The following is a 25,197-nucleotide window of genomic DNA, read 5'->3' as shown; positions in this document are numbered from 1 at the left end:
TCTTTTGAGAATAAATTTTTGGGCACACCCCTACTTTGTATTTGGGGGCATTTCTCATTTTCTGCATAAAGGTGCTCCAACACTATTTGTAAGTTATATAATCAGTTGTTTATGGAATGATCATTTGACACCAAACACAGACCTACAAAGTGCAAAATCACAGAAAAGTTTAAGCAGTTACCAATTTTTTCTCCGGAGGTCAAAAGTCAAAGTTTCAGTTTGAATAAATATTGATACTAACCACAGGCTCGTCGAGCGAGCAAAAGAACGACTCCTTAAAAAACAACAGAAAAACATTTATTTTCCAATAGGACATTCTTAAATGTCGACAGCTGCACTTTGTTGATAATCGAGTGGTATTTAAAACAAAAAGAAAAATTACAAGGAGGATGGCACGAGGAAAAGAAGACTTTTCAAAATAAAAACAATACCGTACAATCAAAACCGTGAAATCTCATTACTGAGCAAGAGGGAACACCTATAGAGAGACTTAATACTGTCCTGCTGGCAGGGGAGAAAAACAAGCACAAGAAAAGTCCCCAACAGGGAAGATATGTTTTTTTTTTTTTTTCCTCAACACTGTACAGTACATCTTAAAAACATTAATTAAATATACACGTTCCATCTGGACATCAACATGGTGGCTTGAGTACATTGTGGTTGGTTATATGGCATCGACAAAATTCAGGTCCCTCCCCCCACTTTCTTGCTGCCTCCCTGCCTACTCATCATCATCTTCCTCATCGTCATCGTCCTCCTCTTCCTCATCTTCCTCATCGTCATCGTCCGCCGCCGCCGCCGCGGCTGAGCTGGAATCGACTTTGCCCTTGGTGCGATAGGTCACGATGTCCTGCGGCAACAAGGGGACGGGACTTTAAACAATGGTTTGTTTGGATGAATACGTTCTTTATCAAATCAATCACAATTCGATGGAGTGCAGTGGGCATGAAAAGTCGACACCCCGTTCAAATGCCAAATTTTGATTAAAAAAAATGTTTTGTTTTTTTATATACATCTAAAATTACAACCTTTTTTTGTACTTTTGATGTGACCCACAAAACAATCTTTGAGAAGTTAAAATAACAAAAACAATCTGGTTGAACAAGTGTACACACCCTGAGTCTTATTACTGCATTGTGACTGTTCTTTATTAACCAATACTATATACAATATTGGGCCCATTTGACCCAACTTTCTGGGTTGTTTTGTACTAAACAACACAAAAATGGGTTGGCTTTGTATCTTATTAAAAATAAAAGTACTAAAACCAAAAAATTTGGGTCATTTTAATGAAATTGTGCTCTGGCAAGAAGACAAATGTCAGGACTGATGCAATGTAATGTAAAATTAAATGTCAAATTTTAGATTGTGTTTTAAAGGCAACAACAAATCTGACCAGTAGAATATTGAGAACTTAATTAATTACCTATTTTGTATTTTCGACGGACGACGCATGCAGCGGCATCCGTCAAATGGCAAACTGGCACAAAACACATTGAGCGGGACAGGAAGAGCGACGCAGTTTCAAAATAAAGTTTCCGGTTACTTTTCAGAATAAAACACTCGCCAGATCCTATTTCGCAATCATGTCAGTAAACGTCATAATGGGCGTAGCCAGGCCTGGAGTCAACGGGCCAGGTGCTTATTCACGGTTTAAACACCAGCGAACATGGACGAGGAGAGGTTTATATTGGAGGTGGAAAAAAATAAATAATAATATATGACACGGCACATCCTTTTTATAAGGACAACCACAAAAAAAGAAGGCAGGGAAAAAAAAGGTGAAATCAAAGGTTCCAGTCCACCTCTATTTCTGCTTCTCTGTTGAGCACACACAAAAGTAGATGAATTGTGGAACTTGTCACTTTTTTTACTCGTGACTGCCACCTGTGGCCTAAAGCGTAATTGCAGCTTGTGCAAATTTATATATACACTAGTGGGGATGATCATATTATATCAATATTAGAAAAGCAACTTTTTTTTTTTTTTTTTAAAGTAAATTAAAAAATATATATAGCAAAAAATTCATTACTCGGGTATCATTGAAGAAATTCAAAGCCTATCAGCATAATGAACACTTTGCTAATGTTAGCATCAGAGCCTGGCACTTCGGTTAATTGTCAAATCCGGTCAATGACAACGTCCACCATCATCATCGACGGGAATTGACGATTAACGGAAGTTAACAACACTTCTCAGTGAAGGTTAGTTTGTCTGGCTGAAAGAAAAGAAGAAATAGAATATGAATACTGTTATTATTAAATCATACTAAAATGTATCACTAACGTGTCATGGCCGATGTGTTTTGCTGCGCGGCGAGCAAGAAAGAACGCGAGGTCAGGTTCGCGCGCAAGGAACGTGACGGTACCTTGTCATATTTCTCCTTCAGTTTAGCCGCCTTCTTCTCGTAGGGCTGCTTGTCCTCAGAGGACAAACCGTTCCACATTTCTCCCAGCTTCTTGGCCATGTCGCCGATGGACAGGCCTGGGGGGTGCTCGCTTTTCACTTTCGGGCGGAAGTCGGCGCAGAACAGGAAAAACGCCGACCTGTTGGCGTCGGCGGCGAACACAGAGTTAACGATTCGGTGGATTATCAGAGTGTGGTAGCGACTGAGGCAAAAATGGGTACACTCTACTCGGCTTTGACCAGCAGGGTGCTGTCTGTCTAGTTTGCCGTCTAAAGAAGAGGAAGAAAAGGTACATGCGGGCTAAAGAAAGTCGACTGGGCAACATTATTCTGCTCAATATGGCGTGCATGCTAACAACAGTGCAGAATATTCAGACTGATCGATCTCCAAGTGTAAAAGCAAACGTGATAATAATATTTTTTATTTTAATTCAAGAATTAAATGAAATAAGTACATTCATATTAACAGGATATAAACAATATATTTCTAAAAATATAAATGGAACAAAAACACATATTTGTAATATTACATTAAATAATGTAAATTACAATTAATATAAAATAGATTGAACAGATGTAATGCAATAGCGTAATGGTAATGTTTACATTACAATTTAAATATAATTTATATAACAATTTTTTTTTAGAAAGATACGGTATAATACAAAATATAATATTCATAAATAATAATTAAAAATAATATAATTTAATGGCCCTCCCTAGTTTGACGAAAAACTGCATCTTGATGCCAATTCAAAGTGTACTCACGGTGGTCTCTTGGGGGCGTTGGGGTCCTTGAAGCGCTTCATCTTCTGTCCCTTGGGGGGAATGTAGCTCTTCATCTCGCCCTCATAGCGCACCTTGTCCAGCTTGGCCATGTCTTCAAATTTGCCTTTCTCCTTCGGGGACATTGTCTAAAACAAAAGCATCAAGATCACCCTTTACAAATATAGAATATGGCAAGGCTTTTTAATTATTATTTTTTTTTTGGAACGCCAGTCCCCATATGTATGTATACATTCTTCTTTATTATCCATTATTTGTATTACCGTGTATATATTTTCTATTTGCATTTGTATTTCATAAAGAACAAAAGTATCCCAAATTAAATGCCTTCTCCCCGGCTCTTGTAATGTTAGTAGGTGACGTTGTAGGCTAGCAACATAAAATTTTAACACATTGAACTTCCCCTTGAGAATGTATTACAACAAATAGGAATTCTAAAAACTACTGTCCAGTAAAAAAAAAAAATAATAATAATAAAAAAAAATCTAAAAAATGTGTGGAAATTACATTTTTGACCTGGGATGAAAATATGGGTGTTATTTAAGACATTTAAAGCTTAAAATGTAAGGTTCTGAATTTGAGAATCCTGTAATAAAAGTAACTGCTGTTGCCAATTTCATCTACTGGAGGTTTCACTGACGGCCACTTTACCATTCAATGACATTCTGAAATTGGCCATTTACTCAGGAATTGATGGATGACATTGATGGACTTTGTAAGCCTACTTCAAATAAAATGTTGTGGCACCTTTACTCTGTGAAGATTGCAGTTATGTGAAAATAAATACCTTTCGTGTAAATATTTCAAGCCTTGATCATTTAATATGAAACAAAATTTGAGATCAAATTGAGAATGTGGGATCGTGTGAGAGAACTGAAAGGAGTTTGAAAGGCATGCCTTTTCGAATCGGCCATCTCTTACCCTCCATCGCTCGGAGCATTTCTTGGAGAACTCTGCAAAGTTGACGCTGGCCTCAGGATGCTTTTTCTTGTGCTCCTCTCGGCACGTTTGCACAAAGTAGGCATAGGAGGACATTTTGCCCCGGGGCTTCTTTGGATCCTTATCCTTCCCCATTTTGCTGTGCTGAACCTGCACATATAAAGAAAATGGTACAAATAAATAAATAGTATACAAAACACAGACACGCTAGAGAAGCACAGGCAATATGTAAATGAGAGCCATGTCCGACCGGGGGCTGTCTTTGTCTATTGTTTAATGGAGCTGGAGGGAGGAGAAAAGAAAAGGAGGGTGCCTGGGTTGAATGACTGATGAGCTTTTGTACATTACGACCACCATGATGCTGCATTAAATCCTAATTAAAAGCGACCTTTTGCATCCCAAGAACCACACTAATTTTAACGCGCGAGGAAGCAATTTTTACTATGAGGTGAAAGTTAAGACATTAGCATTAGCTCCGCCCTTATTGCTCGCTTTGTGTCCTCCAGCTTGTTAGCCGCGCTGTTAGCGCACCGAGCTAACCATTTCAAATGCTTGAACGGGGGCCGACAGCTAACAGTAGGCCGGCGGGCCATCCTCGCTCGTCACACGCCGGTGCCACGCTTGGAAAACGTATAATACCAGAGACCAAGTGCGGGTGATAATGGTAATTGTTATTATTTTTAAGTGGAAAGTTCACCTTCTCTACTAGATGTTAGCCTTGCTAGCTCGCTACGACGAGGCGAGGCGAGGCTAGGCTAGGCTAGGCTAGGCTAACGTAGCGGACTAGCTCGTGGGGGTTGTTAGCTCTCCGTTGACACAACTGCCGACGTTACGCTGACCCACGGCGCGAGTGTGTGTTGACATTGGGAGGAGTCAGCCGTCACCCCACGCCGCGTGTAACCGTGGACTCCACTTTGAAGCATTTTTCGCCCCTCAAAAAACCAGCCCCACTCAAATCCATTCGACAGAAATCGCGCGTCTCACTATGCTAGTATCCTTCCCCATCGCTGTCATTCAAGTAAGTTCAACCCTTTCCCCCCAACACATAGACACTCACACACGGGACGAGACGCTCCAACGTTTAAGCTGCGCTGCGCTCTACAACAAACACATCCAACAAGTTCGTGACAAGCAAAGGCTTACCTCGAGTGTGTGTATGTGTGTGTCGTCTCAGACAATGGGACAAAAAGCACGATGTGAGTGCGCGATGATGATGATGAAGATGATGATGATGATGATGCTGCTGCTCGCGTGTTTACCCTGATTGTCGGGAGCCCTGCAGCCGGCGGACATTGGCTGCCGCCGAGCCCCCCGCGAGTGTCTAATTGGGCAAGCGGCCACTTCCACCGGCGGGACGGTTGGCTGCTTGTCTGGAACGGGACGCCGTGGCGCTAAACTTGAATGGCGGACACGCGATAAGAGGGCGAACCGTTACTTGCGGGAGTTGCGGCCATGCACAGGTGGCGAGATCGGACCCCAGTCGGAGTGCCGTTAACCTTGGAATCCTATGAGTTCAATAAAACCCAAATGGGAGCACCAAGCATCCCGGCGGGTCATCATTTGTTTGTTTACTCACACTTGCCGTTTTCTGTGCTGAGACGTTGAGGTGACTTGATTCATACTTTGAATTGATCGTGTTCTACTGTCTTTCATTCCAGGGATGTATGAAGATGATTTGAATATCTGCTGCTGAAAAAAATGCATGTTTTATTTGGGTCGTACAAGCATAAAGTGTAATTCCACATCCACTACAGTAGGTGGCAGTGGTGCTCTCATTGTCGGAGCGTGTGCAAGGAGTATTATTATTATTATTAGTTCCTCTGCAGAGGTGTATTTTTATTAGAGCTGTCAAACGATTACATTTTTTAATTAGATTAATCACGTCTTAGAATTTTGATTAATCACAATTAATCGCTTAATTGAAAAGGCTTTCTTATCCACATTTTTTGCCCGCCAAATTTAAAGAGCACCCGTTATGTGTTAATTTTTTTCGACTATTAACGTTATGAGGACGTCTTCAACATGTTTTGATCCACTAAACACGCTCATCCTCTTCTTTTTCTAATCAGTTAATTACTTGCATAATTTAAAATGAAAAAAAAATGACCCCAATATTTTGACATGAAACAAATATTCTGAATGTCATACTCAAACATTTATTAAATGCTTTACTTTAATGCATGTCGTTGTGTTTATTGCTCAACCACAACCTGTGCTACCTTTTACGTAACCATCCGCTGTCAGCTAAAGCATCACCTGCTGTCAAAATTATTAATGTGATTAATCTGCGTTAATACATGATTAATGCAATAATTTTTTGTGATTAATTGATTAGTTAACGCTTTAACTTTGACAGCCCTATTTTTGATGATACTATTTCTTGTCGTGGGGGAGAGTTGGGTGGGGGTTGTCACATGACAAAACATAATTGAGAAGCACTGACATATATTCTGCTTCATTTGATTTTGCATGACTGATGGGCGGATGTATTATACTGCCTCCTGATGGCCAAGGCGGGCACAACAGTAGGTGTCGCACAATGAATTGCATTGCAGCATTGAATCACAAATCACATAATCTTAAATTCTTTATATCAAATTTAATTATGTTATTGTCTATGCTTTTATAATTTGCAACGCTATCAAATGAACCACAAAGATGGATTAATGGCCTTCTCATGCTCCTTTGCACACCACTGGCTTGATGTTTAGTTGTGACAGCAGCCAGCGTGCAATCTCTCCTCGTTCTTGCAGGGTATCTACAAGCATCCAGTCTTTATTACACAAAATATTGCCGCATTTTTTATTTCTGCACTGAATTTTTTAGTATGACTCATAAATGATTTGCGTGTGATTGATTACAGGAAGACAAATTGGCTTCCCCTGTCACCCGGTTGCGAGCTTAAATCAACTGCACTGAAATAGAGAACACTTTTTTCTTTCTTCTTCGCAATAAGGCCGCAGCGTCCCGGCGCCAGGACAAATGGCTCCTGTGGAGATTCTGGAGTGACGAGGTCCACCAAGGGCACATTTGGTGAGCATGTTCTCTACGTCATAAGCGACACAACCTCAAGGGGACACATAATGGATTTTTTTTTTAAAGGAAAATAAATAAATAAAAATTGTTGTTTTTAAATTACGGAATGTTGTGTTAAATTGTCTTATTTTTTTATTGGTATTTTTCCACAGTACTTTTTTTCAGCGGTGGTCGTTACTGCAAACAAAATTGTGCTGAGTTGACATACTTACTTTAATTGCAGTTATAATTAGAATTTCAAAAACATCAAAGTCAAAATAAAAAAGTTTTACAAAACAAATACAATTGTTATTAAATTAAATTAAATTGCATTTAAAATTGATTTTTTTATTAAATAAAAAATGTAAAATTGAAAAGAAAAGAACATGAGATAAAAATATTTGAAAATAAAAAGAACATTTTATTAAGCATACATAATAGTTTAAATCAAATATAAAATATAACAAAAATAAAACATCATTACATTTAAATATGTTAACTAAATTAATGTTGACAAATGGAATAAAAACAAGTAAAAATAACATTACATTGGAATACTTTCATTTTGTTGAAAAATATTAAATTGAAATGTAACGTTAAAAAGTTCATATAAAACAATAAAAAAATAATTAAATCAGAATAAAATTATTAGCCTGACATGCTGATGTTTGTTTTGGGCTTTTCTTATAATTCCACTTTTTTTCAATTTCGAAAATGACGAATTGAGCCACTTTATGTATAATGTCAAGTTGTATGTAGTATTTGATGCTACTTTCCATTGCATTTACATCATGACTGTCCACGTCACTGTTTTAAATTATAGACTACATTGATTTGGACTGCATATGTAGCATAGGATGCAAAAAAAAAAAAGGTTTTGGTAGCTTCTCTCCATCTTGCCTACAATATCAATTGGCAACATTCAGACACTCCTGCAAAGTGGAGACGACTTCTGCTTCCCCTAATCCGGCAAAATCAATCAAGCCTGCGCATTTGACGTGACGCCTTTCTGTCAAGGTGAACCTCCTTTTTACGGCTTTGCAATCGATTGGAGTACACTTGAGGGGGGAAATGAATCCCCTCCAAGCGCTGTATGATCCAATGAGACGGCTTCTCATGATTTCTTTCATTACAGCTGATGGTGACAGGCCAAGCCCAAAGAGGCCCATTTGGAGAGAAGAAAAATGGCACAAGAGCGCTTCTAGTGTAAAATGTGACCCAGTGACGAGAACTCCAATCTTCTGATATGGTTTTGCGATAATGATTCTGCCAGACGAAGGTCAAAACAGTATAAGATGAACTCAGCTAGCCTCCCAATGTGCTATTGCAAGAATTTAGTTGGAAATGATACAAAAACTTGAGCCCAGAGATGACTTTTTGGGCTACAAAAATGCGTACTTTTTTACTTTTTTTCTCTCTCCAATTTGATTTCAAACGTGTATATAAAGAAAAAACAAACAGAAAGTTTCATAGTGTTTTCACCCAGTACATGTTCGAAAAAGAGTCGGAAGAAGCGTAAACTTATCAAGACCTACCCCTTTAAACATCCGTTACACAATAAATAGTAGGTATGTATAGTAAACAAAACAAAAAAAACTGCTAGTATACAGCTAATATATCTGATTATTAATAATAAATGTTATTATAGTAATTATTAATAGTGAACACATTGAACAGTGTAGTGTGCCTTTATGCATATATTATCATACTTTCCATATCAATAGCAACAATACCAATAATAATAATAACATCAACCAATGTTACTTTTCATTGAAAATGTTAGGTTAGGGTTTATTATTATTATTATTATTATATTTACTGTTACTGCAGCGCTTTCGTCAGTTTTTTTTGCAGCTTATTATGCGCAATGTCTTTTGTTGTTCACATTTAGGGCAGTAACTGTGATCATTAGTGTGTGCTTCTTTTATCGGCTGCTGTAAGCTTGTGGGAGAAAAGGCCAGCACAAAATGGTGTGACTTTATTGGGTAATAATAAGCTGGTGTAACCTTTCAAAAGTGGTTACAGTGGATAAAGCGTATCCTGGAAACTGCTTGGCTTGACTTCTCGTTGGAACATGTTATTTAGCTTGCTTTATTACTGTTATTTAGCTGCAGCACACGAGACAAATGCGAAAAACACTTTCAAAACCACCATAACGATCTGGGCATTATTATTTGGGTTCTACTCATAACGGATGTGACAACCAAATTTCGTGTTGCTACGTGAAACTGGGGCAGAGTTTTCACATTTGCAGGAAATGGCCAAAATTAACTCAAATCAAAATAGCTGACTTCCTCTTGCCTAACCTTTTCGGGCGTGACTTTGTAGCATTCTTGTTGGGGGGGGGAAAGGGGGGGGGGTATTAATGATATGAATGCCTATCAAAATTCATTTTACTCGGTGAAACTGGATTTGGAGCTGAATTTTCAAATTCGCCTTAATGGCCAAAATGGTCAGCATCGAACCAAAATGGCTGACTTCCTGTATGTTTTTGAGAATATTTGTGGGTCCTTCTCATAAAAGACATGCGTACCAAATTTCATAATAGCTATTGGTGAAACTGGCTTCTGCGGCTTCCTGCACATGGACGACTCGTACGTGAGCTCACGCCCACAAACAACGTTCATCTTGAGGTGGAAAGTATTCCGTTTTGATGAGCCAATCAGAAGGCCCTGTGGTGGTGATAAAGGTCCACACATGGCCTGCCGACATGTTTCTCCTTGAGTGTCTGTAAACGACTCCCACGCTCTTGCGAGGCTTCTCAACCGCTGTCGGTCAATTAGGCCATATTTAATTGGCACTTCTGTCGTTATGCGTTGCCGCCATGGGTTTGAAAAGGAAGGATCAACATGAGATCCAAGTGTAGACTTTTGTGCTTTGTTACTCGCCATTGCCTGCCAATAAAGCTACGGCGGTGGAGCAAGATGAATACATTCATATGTTTTTATTCGATATTTAAAAATGTTCTATCGTTGTGATCTAAGGGCATCCTGACGTCGTTCCTTTTTCAGGTATTCATTATAACAGGCAGCTTGAGCAATAGAAACTAACAGGAAGACAAGAAAGTCCCAAAAAGTATTTTTGTGCTGTATGACGTGCGTGCACTCACGGCCAACAACGAGGCACTCTAAAGCAGCCACGCTAGCCCAAACTTCTCCACACGCTTGCTACAAAAAAAAAAAAAAAAAATCCCTCTTCTCGCTTTCTGTCTTTCTCTGCAGGATATGCATGCACTCATAATTAACAACGAGGCACTCAAAAGTGGCCACAACAACAGGTTATTATATTGCGATTGAGCTGGACAACCACTGATGCAAAACGGTGGTGCTCTTCTGTTTTAGTGGGTAAGGGGCTATTCATGCCTCCACCCAAGTGCGTCACGTGACCACATTTTAGCCGTGCACTCCCAAAAGAGTGAAATGTGGAAAAAGAGTTTAACGCTATAATTGATGTACGGCGGAGTTCTGGCGATGTAACTCGAATTTCGACTGGATTTCACCGCTAAAGTCAATATTTATATCAAAATACTTTGTATAGTAATTTAAAAAAAACATATTTGCGTGACCCGGAAGAGCCGGAACCAATAATAACAATAATAAGTAATGCTTACTTTAAACTGTGCTTAATGTTGCAGTTCCTTACAATAATATTACACAATAAATACTACTTATAGAAATAAAACACCTGCCGTGTTTTTATTGCCTACTTTGAGGTGATACTTGGTGTAAAAGTTTTGCAAAACACTGGCCTATACTGTGTATGGTATTCCTGTATTTCCTAAAAAAAAGAAAGAGAGAAAATTTTCTACCTTAGTTAGGCAAAAATAAAAAACATTTGTTGTTGTTTCACCACAGGCACTTTTTGGCCACGCTGTGCAATTTTCACACCTCTTGCTGGAAGCATCCCTGCCCGACCGATCCTCTCAGTGGAAAAGCAAACAAACAACAAAACATGTCATTCTTTCAATGCTTCGCTGAGTGAGCCCGAAGGAAGCGACGCATGCGAGGGGGATAAACAGTGCCATTAAATGCGGAAATAACAGCGTGTTGCATCACGGGGAGTGCATGCAAAATTGCATTTTGCACAGTCCACTGTGTACAATGCCAGTGAAGCGCGATAGGCTGCATTATTCCCGCAGAGATCCTTTCCAAAAGCGGCACTTTATCATCCTCACCTTGACTTCCCTCCTTGCTCCCCCTCCTTCTATTTCGGGAAGTCACGCATTCTAATGTTCATAGTTCATACTGTAAATTATTACGCCAGGGCCAGGTTTATATTCCCTCTTTATTTTTCTGTGGTGGTAACTACTGGCAACCGTCCCTCGATTGATTTCCACGCGCGGAGCCTGCTTTCATTTCAAATTTGAAAATGCTAATGAGCACACACGCTGCTGTCTCAAAATTGACGGGATTTATAGCCGAAGCGACGGGGAAACGAAATATTAGAAACACCTCTCAGTATGATTCAGTGCAGTAAACATGCAGGGGTACCTATATTGAAATGAACTCAAATGCGTTTATCCATTCCAACCCCCAAAACACCACCATTTGCTCCCAAAAACTTAGAAATACGGTCTATTTTAAATATTACTATGGTCCCAAATACGTATTTATGCGGTTTTTTTTTTAATGCTAGAGCATACAGAAGGCTTGAAGCAATGATAGTTATTACAAAAACGGCCAGCAGGTGGCAGCAGAGTATAAGAGATCAACCAGGGCCATGTTGCAAAAAGCTGTTTTCCCACTGTTTTAAACAGATTTGTGAATAATGATAAAACGTAGCCATATTCTAATGCTAATTGCTGCAAAACGGAAACAGATAGAAATATACTTTTTTTTCCTGATGAAAGAAGCGACTCTAATCTTTCTTTTGGTAGGTTACATGTTTTTATAGCAATAGAACACAATATTTTGTGGGCCTTGCAAAATCAGTCAAAATCCAGTAAAACAGCCGGGAGCGAAGGGGGTTGCTTCAATGAAAATGCCTGGCAGTGAATGAATTACTGAAGTAAATGGCCCTTTCTTGCCCTCGCGATTAATCACATTTTCAATTACAATTTTGTTTCTATGAAGCAATTCCAAGCTTGATTAAAACTTATAAAAAGCATATTTCGATTCAAAGTCTGTTCTCCTAATAGCTTTCTTTGAATCTTGATTACAATTCTTAGCCTGTAAAATACAACTGTTGGAAAAAAAACGATGAAAGCTGAGCCAGCTTAACGGGCATTTTTCTTGTATTTTTGTCACAAAAACAATTCTCAAAATTTCTCACCTATATGTTTAGTTCTGCCCACCGGCATCTTACTTCAGCAGTGTTGATTTGCGAGGCCCCATGGGGGTAACTTCAGCAGGTTTTTTTTTTTCTAGATAATAGCCAAAAGCATACAACAATATGGTTTTGGAAATTGGCTTTGTAAAGCTTGCAAGTCATTTTCGATTTCTGCAATGAGCCGTCAAGACGGCATAAAACGGCGCCTTTGTCTGTTTTCGCATCACGGTGACTCTCCTCTAAATTTGGCTGAAGAATGAGCGAAAAACCCAACAAACTAAGAAAGATTTATTGAAAAACAAATCCTGTGCAAAATGTTCAGACAGCAATGTATACTGATTTTAAATCAGTTTTAACGTTAACTTGCTTGTGCATAACTTGCCTAAATGCCCAAATTAAGTCCATGCATCTTGTAAACCACCTATCCAGCATTATGCCACTGGTGCAAAATTACAACTCACAATAACACATGGATATAACAGAATTTTTAATTGTTTTTAATTTATATATTTTTTTATACATTTTTATTTTGTAAGTGGGTGTGTATGTGCACGTGCGTGTGTGCGTGCGTGTGAGTGTGTATGCATTAGTTCACCTAAAACCTATTAAAAAATCCCATACCGTTCACCTAAACCGAACACTTCAGAATCCAGCCAGAGTCGTGAGGCCGTCAGGTGACCCGAGGAAGGACCAAAGAAAAGGAAAAGATATAACAGAATTTAAGAGCAACAGTTTTATACATTTATACGCGCCTCGATTTCACGATGTAGTTCATTTTCAAATCGTCAATCTTTCAAATGATTCTAATTAATTACAGCCGTAATGCTGCTAATATCACGCAATCTGTGATGGAGAACCAAACAATAACAAAAAATATCTGTCAGTAAAATAAAGAACAAACAAAAACAAAAAACACTGAAACCACAATTAATATATTTGTCAATTCCAAAGGGAAAGTTGAAATAAAATACACATTTTCTTTATCAGTGTAATTATTTTCTGGCTTTGAAAAACATAGCAAAAATAAAAAAAACTATATCCAGCCTATCGTTCTCCCGACTCAACTGTATCCCAACGGCTGCAGTTTCACTACTGGTCTGCCAGAGGGCGCCCCTGAGCCGCGCTCGTCAAGTGACGATGCCGCCTCCCACCACGAGAGAAACGAACAAGCTGAGCGAAATCTCCCACTCTCACTCTGCCTCTCCCCGAGTGAGTCCACACTTCGCTCTCCCCTTTTGCCCGTCTAAGTGCTCGGAGCTCCGACGCCGCGTCCGCGTCCGCGTCGTATGTGCCTTGCGGCCGCGCTTAGATAGCCCCCGACACGCCGAGCTGCCTGCGTGGGGCCGGTGCCGGTGTCACCGGGCCTCGGCGAACCGAGACCACAATGCTTCGGGACCGGCAGTGGCATGTCGCGGGCTTGCTTTTGCTCTCCCTCGGTGAGTGGCCGCCTTCACTTCGCCTTTGACTATTTTATTTATTTATTTATTTATTTTAAACAAATGCTTGGCTGTTGCTACTGTTGTTGTTTTTTTTACCAAAAACAAAGACGTGACGCTTCCACGCAAACGGTTCCACAAGTGACCGCTGACAACTTCCAGAGGAAGTTTGCAGGGTAAAATACAATAACATAAAAATTAAAAAAAACACACGACAGTGGTGGCAAGTAACGGAGTACAAATACTTCGTTATTGTCGGTTTGTTCAGGTATACGTACTTTGAGTATTCAATTTTCGGATGCTTTTTCTTTGACTTGTATGTCAGGGAAAAAAAGAATCATATTTATTTATTGACCTAAAATATTCAACATGCACCAGCGTTTCATCAATCCCGTCGCATCAACGCCTATTTGTGTTAAATAAGTATTTGAAGTTACACTTTAGAATAAATGTGCTATATTGTGAAAGAAACGTCAATTGTTTACGTTCAAAGTGTTAAAATAAAAATAATAGGGATTTTTTTTTTTAATGGATAGGTATGCTGAAATGTTTATTGGTCAATATATTGCATGTTAATTTTTAGGAAAACCAAATCATGATAAAAATACTATGCTTCATCATATCCTATTGTCCTAACAATGTGTGCGCTCTAGCATGGCGGCAACTGTGCTTGTGCGCCGAGTGCAAAGGCAGCCCACGAAAGCAATGTTTCCTCAACTTTTATTGAGCCAAGGCACATATTTGACATGAGCAAATTAGTCTCTGAAGTTGTCATGCTTTGAAAAATATGATGATGATGATGATAATTCAGATGTGAAATCGCTGCCTGTGTAGTTGAACACACTGGTACCTTGACTTGAGAGCTGTAATTTGTTACATGGCCTTTGGCCAAGCTTGTCACTCAATTTACTCGCACTGTAAATCTAACTAACTTTTCATCAAAATTGTTTGAAATTGCTACTAAACTATCCCATTTTTTGACACATTTTTAATTTAGAAAAGTAAACATGAGTAAATGTACTAAAAATGAATGTAAAAAAACTCATCTTTTTTTTTTTTTTTTTTAATGTCCTTTCTAGGGAAGTCCAGATCTCGTTTATTGCTCCCAAGTCCGAGTCCTGTGATTTGTCGTATTTGACATTCTGGTGATATTGAACCCTGAGCTGATACTTTGGCAATGCACAAGAAACCACAATCCGAAAACTCCCTAATTTTGATGTACTTTTATTTATTTAAAAACTAAACTAGGACTCCTGAGTACTCGTAGCCGATACCTAAAAATAAGGCTGATATTGGCCTGAAACAGATACCTGGTTAGGTTACTCGCCCATCCCTATAATCGACTAATCTGTAAAAAAAATTATTATTATTATTTTTAAATTAAATTACAAATTGAATCAAGAATTTAATTCCATCCTTTTCTTACAAAAACAGGACATTGTTTAAATTGTGTTTTTTGGTGTGTGGTTTTTTTTGTGCCATGACATTTTACTGATGTAAAATATGCACCATGACTTAATAAGTGTTCTGGAGCGCTGCTTTCATCCATATTGAGTCTGCTTGGCACACATCTCGCTCCCATTTGATTTAATAACCAGAAACTGCCTGCCGCCTAAATGAACCCACTCCACACTCCACTTCCACAATACGAGCACGTGACTGCAGGACACGACGACGCCTCCTGCATCTGCAAAAAGCTTGTTTGCTTGGCACAGACGTGTTCCAGTGGGTTCGGGGCATCTTTGCCTGTGTGGAATATAAATGGCGGCAAGCAGGAAGAGGTCAGGAATGTGTCCACCAGTTGGGCCAAATCGGCCGTGGTCCAGTGTTGTCGTGCCCCGCCCCCCACCCCCCGCCCCCACCCCCCTTTCTGTCCATGCCCTCCCCGATGTACGCGCTTGAGAAGGCGGCGGATGCTGAGAACAAAATGAAAAGCAGCAGCAGCGGCGGTAAACATCCGGGCCACGTTCCAACTGTGACATTTTCAACTGCGAAAGTGATTTTTATAGCGCACCTTGTAATGCTGCTTCCATTTATAAAGCTGAAATCTTTACCCAGCCAAACATTCTTGTCCTTGGTGCGTTCCTATGAAAGTATGAAAAGATGTAGAATAATAAAAGAGGCGAAAGTAAAGATGATCAACTAGTATTAACGAGTACGGCGCTGAAATTACTGTATATTGCGTTGCATCTACCACGCCCCCTCAGGTTTTTAATATGGATGTCACAATAACCGCAATATCTTGATATCTCAATATTAATATTGCCACGTCGTCGTCATGCTACAATATTGAAAGCACCACATCTCCATCAAAAAAAAAGTTACTTTTCACCTGCTCCAACCAAGCACAGCATTATGAACTCCATAGACTATGATACTTTACGCTGCTGATCCAATAGTGACATACGCTGTGCATTGTTTACAAAGTAATTCAAGATGGCGGAGGGTGTCGACCATACTGGCATAGTGGCATGGATATAGCAGACAACTATTATATATTTATAATATTATGACGAGCTTTTTTATATATATATATATATATATTGTCAACACCACCACAATATTGTGATAATTATCGTATCGTGAGGTTCATATTGTGATATCATATTTAGAAATTTGGATATCGGGATAATTTTTTTAAATGTTTTTTTTATACATCTATTTTATTTTATTTTTATAGTTTACAACTATGAATTGTATTTAATTCATATTTCATTTTAAATAAGAGCAGAAGTTGTCTCTTGTGGCTTTACAAACCACACGCCTCACACGTCAACTGAATTTCAAATTGTGCTCCCTGGGTGTAGTACCACATTGTACCATAACATGCCAGGTGGCAGCACTGAGCTCTGAGGTCCCCTACTAAGATACAAAATGGCATGACGATAAAGGGAGGAGTGCACATTCAGACACAACCTATGTGTTATTTTGCAGTTTAAAGTTTAGTTTGAGTGTAAACTACATCTTGGAGTGGCAATAAACAGCTTGAAGCCTTAAAAAAAAAAAATATATATATATATATTGTTTACTGTTTGCCAAAGTGCTGCTTGTTTGGAATTGTTGAAGTAAAATTTTCATTCATTTCATTTATTTCAGGCAACAACTTACAGTTGAACACAAAATAAACAATTCATACTGTATTTTCTTAATATGGACAGAAAGAAAAGAGAGAAAAAAAAGACAAATTTTGCCTGAAAGACCGTGTGGAGAAGAAAACGTATTTAGTCCTACCCCCATCTTTAATCTATAAAACACACTGACATCATGCCGGCGCTTGCATCTGAAATTTGCACTTCTAAGTCAAAAGCAAAAAAATAAATAAATCCAAATGTCGACTTGTATCTCCAAAATCTCGTAATTTGGGTTCGTGGTCTTCTTCTTACTGTTGCCAGCAGAGAAGCGGCTCACAGTCTCGTCTGCTGGTTCGCCTCTGAATTTCAGTGATGTTGCTTTGACTTCTCAACAGCCTTCGTGCGGGTGGCCCTTGTTTAAGTGGGTGTTGTTTGTACTGTATATCATGTCCTTTGATCAGTTGGACGGCTGCCCGGTCCGTCCTGCCGTGCCATGTTGGGATTTGCGGTGGGGCGGAGCCTCCGGAGAAGATCCAGAGGGCTCTCCTCTGAACCTTCCTCCGCAAGTCTTGCTTGTTTTTTGGCGCATCCCACCAAGAGCACGACTCCATATTCAGGAGTGTGACATCGAGGGCTGGGTATTGCCATCAACCTCACGATACGATACGTATCACGATACAGGGGTCATGATACGATACGTATGGCGATACATATGTATCCCAATACATGCTCTTCAAGGCGATACATAAACCAATATTTTACATTAATTTACTTGCATATTTATATTTATTATTTGTTATTGTAACAGTCATATGTTGATATGTCATTTATGCTGGATGGCATTTTTTTTTTTTGTTAGCAGCTCTTCTGGTTTACGGCATGCACTGAAGAGCAATGAGCAGCTTTCACAGAAAAGGCATGAGCCAATATGAGTAAAAATATCCATCCATCCATCCATTTTCTGTACCGCTTGTCCTCACAAGGGTCGCGGGGGTTGCTGGAGCCTATCCCAGCTGGCTTCGGGCAGTAGGCGGGGTACACCCTGAACTGGTTGCCAGCCAATCGCAGGGCACACAGAGACGAACAACCACACTCACAATCGCACCTATGGACAATTTGGAGTGTCCAATTCACCTGCCATGCATGTTTTTGGAATGTGGGAGGAAACCGGAGTACCCGGAGAAAACCCACGCAAGCACAGGGAGAACATGCAAACTCCACCCAGGAAGGCCGAAGGCCGGACTTGATCTCAAGTATCAAAATGACAGCGTTAAAATGTGCTTATTTGAAATAATAACAGCATTTTTTCATGTAACAATTTAGTTTTTTAACAAAATATAGAAAAATGGGTACATTTAGAAACATACCATGTTAAGTTTATAAGTAAATAAACGTTTATTCTTTCCGTTTAAATTTTTCTTAGCAAATACACAGTATCCAATCACTGATGGGCTGTTTTTAAAACAGACAGACACAATCTGCAGTTTCAACTTAGCCTCGAGTCCTCCATATAAAGCTTGAGATGAAACGTTCACACCGCTGTGGGAAGGGACACCCTCGATGATCGGCTCATTTCAAGCTGACGGCTGCTAATTAGCTTTCCTGCTAACACGATACACCTGCGCTGGCGCGTTTGTTCAAACTCCGGCGTCTCAAATTTCCCGCTCGCCTGCTGGAACCATTACATCCTTTGATGAACCTCAACGTTAAGTCATGCTCAATCTCATTAGGCACTAATTTGCAACGCAACTGCGCTTTTATTATGGGAATTTGTAGTCCAGCCTCTTGAAGCGAAAGCTTGCAATCAAAGCAGGGAGGGAACTTAGCGGCCTTGCATCATGAACCTATGCATGTATGCCTCCTTTTTTGTTTTTATCTCGATATTTTGCAGGAATTTTCTTTAACTTACAGAGAACAAAAAATGGGCGGCACGGTGGCTGACTGGTTAGCACGTCCGCCTCCCAGTGCAAAGGTTGTGAGATCAAGTCCGGGCTTCGGCCTTCCTGGGTGGAGTTTGCATGTTCTCCCCGTGCCTGCGTGGGTTTTCTCCGGGTACTCCGGTTTCCTCCCACATTCCAAAAACATGCATGGCAGGTGAATCGGACACTCCAAATTGTCCATAGGTGCGATTGTGAGTATGGTTGTTCGTCTCTGTGTGCCCTGCGATTGGCTGGCAACCAGTTCAGGGTGTACCCCGCCTACTGCCCGAAGCCAGCTGGGATAGGCTCCAGCAACCCCCCGCGACCCTTGTGAGGACAAGCGGTACAGAAAATGGATGGATGGATGGAGAACAAAAAATGACATTTGTGGTGCCGTGAGGCAATTTATGGCGTTTCACTTCATTTGAATGGGGAACGTTTATTTGAAATCCAGTGCAGAGCTCCCAACTCTTGCGGATTCTACGTGTTTTGTTACGAAAAACTTTATGGCAGTAATGTTGTCTGTTATAAATATTTTGAAAAAAAAGGGATCACAAAAGAGCAAGAGGAACAAGGGCAGTGGCACAAAGTCGAGATTCATCGGCAGATTATGTCCAATAATGCGCAGACAACAACTGTGTGTCAATGACAACTTTATCATTGAACTCGACAAAGTGCAATTTCTGCAGAAATTGCGTGGGAATGCTGAAAAGCCGAATGCGCGTGTACTTAAATAATTTCAGTGAAATTATAATGCATTTCCTGATATATATCGTGAATATTCATTTCGTGCAATTGTCAGGCCTTGATTTTAGTGAACGATGGTGAAAATGTGAAAGGAGCTTTTATGGTGTCTTTCCCTCACCAGATCTTGGCTGCGTCAAGCTGTCTTGTATGCATATCTGTCTGCGTGTGCGCGTTTTTTTCTGCCCTTTAAGCACAACTCGCCCCATGCAGTAATTTCCATGTGTCGTTTCTCGCTGTCCGAAGTCAAGGCTTCACCTCAGGCTTACGCGCTCACCAAAAGTGTTTTTTGAAGTCAAACGGGGCCTCTGAAAAATAGATGAGATTCCCTCTCAGTGCGAGGAATCAACATCGGTCCGAGCCACCTCACGTTCGCTTGTAAAAGCCGGCCGGGCCTGGCAGGAAAATATGTATATTCTTATTGGACATTTTTATTACTAACGGAACGGCTGCATAATGAACGTCTGCAGGCTTGTTCCTGGAGAACTGCTGGGTTTTATGTCTTCATCAACACTCCCGAGTTGTCCTTTTAATGGCTAGCGCAGCACTTTTTCTACTTTCTCAGCGCGGACGCCTAATAGAGGTCACCATTCTGGCGAACCGCTGTTGGCATAGAGTCTGATTTAATAACCGGCTGCGTGACTCTCATTTTGTTATTTTTTATCGTATCGATTCCCGGGAATTCCTCTTTGAGGCGGATCCGGGTCCCAGGATCGATGACGGCGTGATTGGAAAGAAACTGATCATGGCGGTCCAATTATAAACTGTGATGGATGACAATGCAGACAATGAGCTCTCAAAAGAGGCTCCGTTTGAAGGATTGACTTTGGGCTTTTGGATGCACACAGGTAGCAGATGTTGTTTCAGGCCACAAGACAATAAAATTCAAACGTATCACAACCTATTGTCATTTGTGTTGTACACGTGCTTTGGTAGCGATCAGACGAAACCTCAAGGACGAACGAGGTCGTCTGTGCAGGAAATGATGGAAATGATTAAAATGGCTTCAAAGTAAAAGTGCAGAATGCTTATTGTGTGTTTACAAGCAGGACTTCTTGAGATGGATATGTCGGCCAAAGTTCATGTTACCATGTGAATCTGGATTTCTTTAACTCTTTAACACGTTATCCCAAAAAACAACCCCTGCAGTGCCAGCAGATTTCGAGCATTTTCACTCATCTTTCAAGGCAAACAGAATATTGTGTGCTATGACTACATAAACATGGTGGATACCATATGAAGGATTAGATTCCATTCTTTCATTAGACATGTTTCTTTTCTGCTTTAGTAATCACCATCTGAATATAGATCATTTGAATAACATCAAGCGAAAATGGAAAACATAAGGAGAAAACAAGCTTTTTGTGAAAAGATACATTTTCTGCATAACAGTGACTTTGACAATACTATTTTTTTGTTGAGTGACGCTCTGTGAAGTAGATTTGTAACAAACGCTTTGATCATTCGCGACATCCTTGAAAACTTTCTATTGGCTAAGATCTGCCATGTTTTCATGTAATTTGATACTCTGGGAGCCCATTGAAAAGAGATACAATGCTGCCATCTGCTGGCCATTGTTAGTGGGTGTTTTTGAATTATTCCAGCCCATTCACAAAGCAGCGCTGCACAAGACGTTGCACTGCCCATTGAGAAAAGAAAAAAACCCGTAGTTGACGTCAATTGACCTTATTGGCGGTATACAGTGGGTGTGTCTTTAACGTCAATGGACGTTTTTGGCAGTATTAAATTAATGGCGTGACATCAAATTTGTCAAACTTGACCCAAAATTGGCTGTATCAAACCAAAATGTATGTGTTCCTGGTTCTTTTTTGGGACTTCTTTGTGGTTGGACACACAAGGGATATGTCTGCCAAATTTCCTGTTGCTAAGTCAAACTGGTTTCAGGGGCTGAATTTTTAAAATTTCTTATTTTTTTTCTGACGGTGTCAAATTTAACAAAATTGCCTCACAATCTGCTGGTCAAACCAAAATGGCTGACTTCCTGTGTCTTTGGGGGTGTGGCTTCTTGAGTCGTTTTTGTGGGCCCACTGATGATTAACATGCCTGCTGAAAATAACGTTGCCCGGCGAAAGCTGGTTCAGGAGCGGAATTCTCCGAAAAAGGCCAAAACGAGAAATGCATCATTCCAAATGACAAAATTGTGCTTGCATAAATGATCTAAAACTCTCCAACTCTACTCTTTCTCTGCAGGTCACATCACATTAGCTGCTGGCAGCTCAGAAAGAGCCTCACAGGTAAGCGTCTTAACTCCACAACAAATTCAACCACTCGCGTTAATCATCCAGTTCCTCGTGTTCCCCCTGCCTGTGTTTAAGACTTTAATTACCTGCTCAGAGACCCCGTACCCTTCCTCTAATTGCTGAATGATGAGCTTTGGGATCCAAAAGTTGCATTTTGCTTTGCGGCATTTGGGGGGTGTGTGTGTGTGGGGGGGGGGGGGGGGATGTCTGCCTCTGTACTTTGCAGCTCGATAAATAATGAACACTTTGCTTCTTCGGCTCGCTGTGAGCGTGTTGACAGTGAGCTTCCTTGCAAGGCTGCTTAGCATGGCAGGAATGGGAAATTACTGCCTTGCTCCGCTCTCATCTCCGTTTGCCTTTGTCAAAATCAGTTTTTTTGGATGGTGGCGATGTATGCACTTTTCAACCAAATGTGGTGAAGTCTCGAGAGAGAGGGTGTAAAACAGCGTGGTTAGAAGCATGCTAAGACATTTAAACATATATATGTACGCTTAGCCTGGGTTGGGGGTCGGGGGGAGCCTGGCACGCTGCCAGGCTAATAAAATGCTGGGACAAATCATGGATAAGTGAAATTGAGGACAGAATTTTCCCAGTGAATCCAGGAAGCAGTAGCGAACCAATTTTTGGCTTTTTATTTTTTTTCTGTTTGTCAAAAATAAACATGATGTGTAATTAACATGGCTAATGAAGAATAACTTTGAATTGTAATATCATCAATGGCATGTACATGTTGCCACTTTTAAAAGTGTTTGAGTTATGAAAAAAAAAAAGTCATGGATACAAAATCTTTTACTTGGTCCTTTTTGTTTTTAAAGTTGACAAAAATAGTATGTGAGCTGTGTCAGGGTTAGAGATGCTGTTCACAGCTTTCCTCGCTAGCTTGTTGATGATAGGAATGTGTCTTTAACATTGTGGCATTAAGTTCCGGCGGTCGGTACAGCCGTGAATTTGTATCGGCTGAGTCCTGATATGTGATTTGGCGAAAGTGGAAGCAGCGAGATCCTGTGTGTGGATTATAAATAATACTCTTTCAAGAGACAAAAAAAAATAAATAGGCACACTATATTGAACATCTGTGTGCCCTGCGATTGGCTGGCAACCAGTTCAGGGTATACCCCGCCTACTGCCCGAAGCCAGCTGGGATAGGCTCCAGCAACCCCCGCGACCCTTGTGAGGACAAGCGGTACAGAAAATGGATGGATATATTGAACATGCTGATTTTCAGGAACAGGTTTTTCCAAATAAAAATCCATTTGACGCTAATGTATACAAAGTCAACGTTAAGTTGATGCTTTCAAAACCCTTTGGCCAAGCAAGTCCCAATTCTAAAACTGGAGACTACCAGTCCCTCATTTCCGGTGAACAGCATTTCCTTAGGGACTTGCATGGACGTTCTTATGTTTCGTCAATATGGACAGATACACTCGATGAAGTCAACAAGCAGGTGGCATTATATATTATAAGCTATTCTTAGATGTGGGGGAAATGACCTAAATAATGTTTGGACCTTGACATGTGGCAGCAAGAAGGTTGTTGCTTAGTTACCATGGAATGGCATTTCAAGCTTTTTATAAGTGTGTGTGTGTGCGTGCGTGTGTGTTAATGCAGTAATGAGGATCTGGATGAACCGAGCACACTGGGTTGTTATCACCCCGCCCTGATTTCCTGAAGTACAGGACAACACTAACAAATTAGAAAGCGATGCACTTTTGGTGGTCACGCGAGTGCTCCAGTTTAGTCCCGGGCCTGGCTTTTGAGAGCGGACCAGATCCTCAATAATAGCGTCATGATTCATGTTTTTTTTATGGCAAATTGCTAAAATGACCAAAACATGGACACCATGCACAGCCCACGTTAGGTGGCGCAGGCAGAAAAAGCTTGGAAATTTGATGTTGCCCATCTGTCAACGGTGCCTGCTTCTCGAACGAGGCTCATGTGGGAGAATTATTTAGTCCTGCATGGAATTGCCGCAAAATGGCTGCTCGAGAATGCTTCACGTGACTCACCAAGTAGTTGAGGCGGACTTTGTACTTTTCATCTTAACGCTGTTGTCCTTTTTTTGGGGGCATATAGCCGTTTGTGTGCTTAATGCTAATAGCAGAGAGATAACCAACCAACGTCTGCTGTCAACGCCGTACTCTGCGTCATTCGGCAGCAAAATGGGCATTCAGTCATTGGCAGAATGCCCAGATCCGTTTGTACTGACCCGATTATTGTTGATTACATTGACAATCAAAAACCCACTTCCGGCAATGCTTAGTCCGCCAATTTCTCATCAGTCGTTAATCGTCAGAAAAATTACGTCAATGACGGATTGATGGACATTCCGGCAATATATGTAGACGGAATGCCCACTTCTGGTTTTATCGTGCGTCCTGCTATGATAGATAAACCCATTTTGGTGTCAATCGGTCAAACTGGTGTTGGTAGATAACTTTTTTTCATGCTTTCGAAATCCTTAAAAGGATCAACATGCCGACTCATTTGGCGTTTGTATAAACCGAATTTGGTGTCAAACTGTGAAATTGCTGTTGGAGATTATTCCCCCCCAACCCCAACTTTGCAATTCCTCAATGTGATCACCAAACTATGATGCCGTGCTGCACTTACATCAGATGGCATAGGCAATAAAGCTTGGCCAACCCATTTAACATCTGTTTCTGATTGGAGCCTATTTGCTAGTAGGAGTTTGCCTAAGTACATTAGAGTCATAGAATTGGCCCAAATTGTCTGCTTCAAACCAAAATGACCAGCTGCCGAGATCTTTCATGTCCTTGTGACTTTTTTTGTGCCTCGTTATGATTGGCAATTTGACGTGTCCACCAAATTTTGTGTCGATGGGAGAAACGGGCGTCCTTTGGCTTTTCCAAACCCTCGAAGATATCAACAATCTTTCACACCTGCTGAGTCAACTCAGCAAAAAGCTTCGGTTCTTCAAGTGTGGTGCCGGCAATGATCCACTGTCATTTTTGGAAAATTCCCCAATTGGAGTTTGTCAAAGTACATACGAGTCCTGGAATTCACCCATGGGCGCTACTGGGTGAGCTTTTAGTATTTGGGTATGTCCAGACGCCCTCTCAAATGGCTATTAATTGATCAGAAGTACAGTATCATAATAAACATGGATTCTCAGAGAGCCTTGGCACCATGTGCTGCTCAGGCTCTCATTTCTGCTCGGCTCATTAGTTATTAGCTTTGTAAACTTTGCAAATTTGTTTTGCTTTTATTTCTTCTCAAAGCAACAGCGCGTGTCTGTTTTAATCACTGTTTGGCCTCGAGTTGCTTCGATGAAGGTTGCGGCCAAATGAGCTCAAATGAGATGAGGAAGAGCTCCTGACTCTTACCAGCTGGA

General features: G+C 40.5%; 2 protein-coding genes and 1 long non-coding RNA gene across 8 annotated transcripts in view; 2 read left to right on the top strand and 1 right to left on the bottom strand.

The window, feature by feature from the left end:
• Positions 1–281: 281 nt before the first annotated feature.
• On the bottom strand, positions 282–5,530 carry hmgb1b (high mobility group box 1b). Of its 4 annotated transcripts, none has more exons than XM_086079974.1 (5): positions 5,391–5,530; positions 4,114–4,281; positions 3,175–3,320; positions 2,369–2,546; positions 282–850 (listed from the first exon to the last, which is right to left on the bottom strand). In XM_086079974.1, exons 2-5 carry the CDS (start codon positions 4,264–4,266, stop codon positions 722–724), a joined length of 606 nt encoding a protein of 201 aa, XP_085936100.1. In that variant the 5' UTR covers positions 4,267–4,281; positions 5,391–5,530; the 3' UTR covers positions 282–721. The 4 variants fall into 4 exon arrangements, with proteins under 4 accessions (XP_085936100.1, XP_085936097.1, XP_085936099.1 ...); XM_086079971.1 differs by having other exon boundaries at positions 5,275–5,441; XM_086079973.1 differs by lacking the exon at positions 5,391–5,530 and adding an exon at positions 5,191–5,295.
• On the top strand, positions 4,455–8,761 carry LOC147171677 (uncharacterized). Of its 2 annotated transcripts, none has more exons than XR_015095515.1 (3): positions 4,455–4,795; positions 7,088–7,164; positions 8,282–8,761. It is a non-coding gene; the product is annotated as an uncharacterized LOC147171677 (long non-coding RNA). The 2 variants fall into 2 exon arrangements; XR_015095514.1 differs by having other exon boundaries at positions 4,455–5,149.
• A 4,840-nt stretch (positions 8,762–13,601) lies between these two features.
• b3glcta (beta 3-glucosyltransferase a) overlaps positions 13,602–25,197 on the top strand; it is a 48,793-nt gene continuing 37,197 nt past the window's right edge. For both annotated transcript variants that reach the window (XM_086079970.1, XM_086079969.1), the window contains exons 1-2: positions 13,602–13,850; positions 21,796–21,839. In XM_086079970.1, coding sequence (XP_085936096.1) covers positions 13,799–13,850; positions 21,796–21,839 — 96 coding nt within the window. In that variant the 5' untranslated portion in view covers positions 13,602–13,798. The remainder of the gene's footprint in view (positions 13,851–21,795; positions 21,840–25,197) is intronic.

This window comes from Leptonotus elevatus, chromosome 7, assembly GCF_054856555.1.
Source record: "Leptonotus elevatus isolate MCC_2025b chromosome 7, RoL_Lele_1.0, whole genome shotgun sequence".
Lineage (NCBI taxonomy): Eukaryota > Metazoa > Chordata > Actinopteri > Syngnathiformes > Syngnathidae > Leptonotus > Leptonotus elevatus.
Note: the sequence above shows the minus strand (reverse complement) of the source record. Positions and strands in the feature narration are given on the sequence as shown.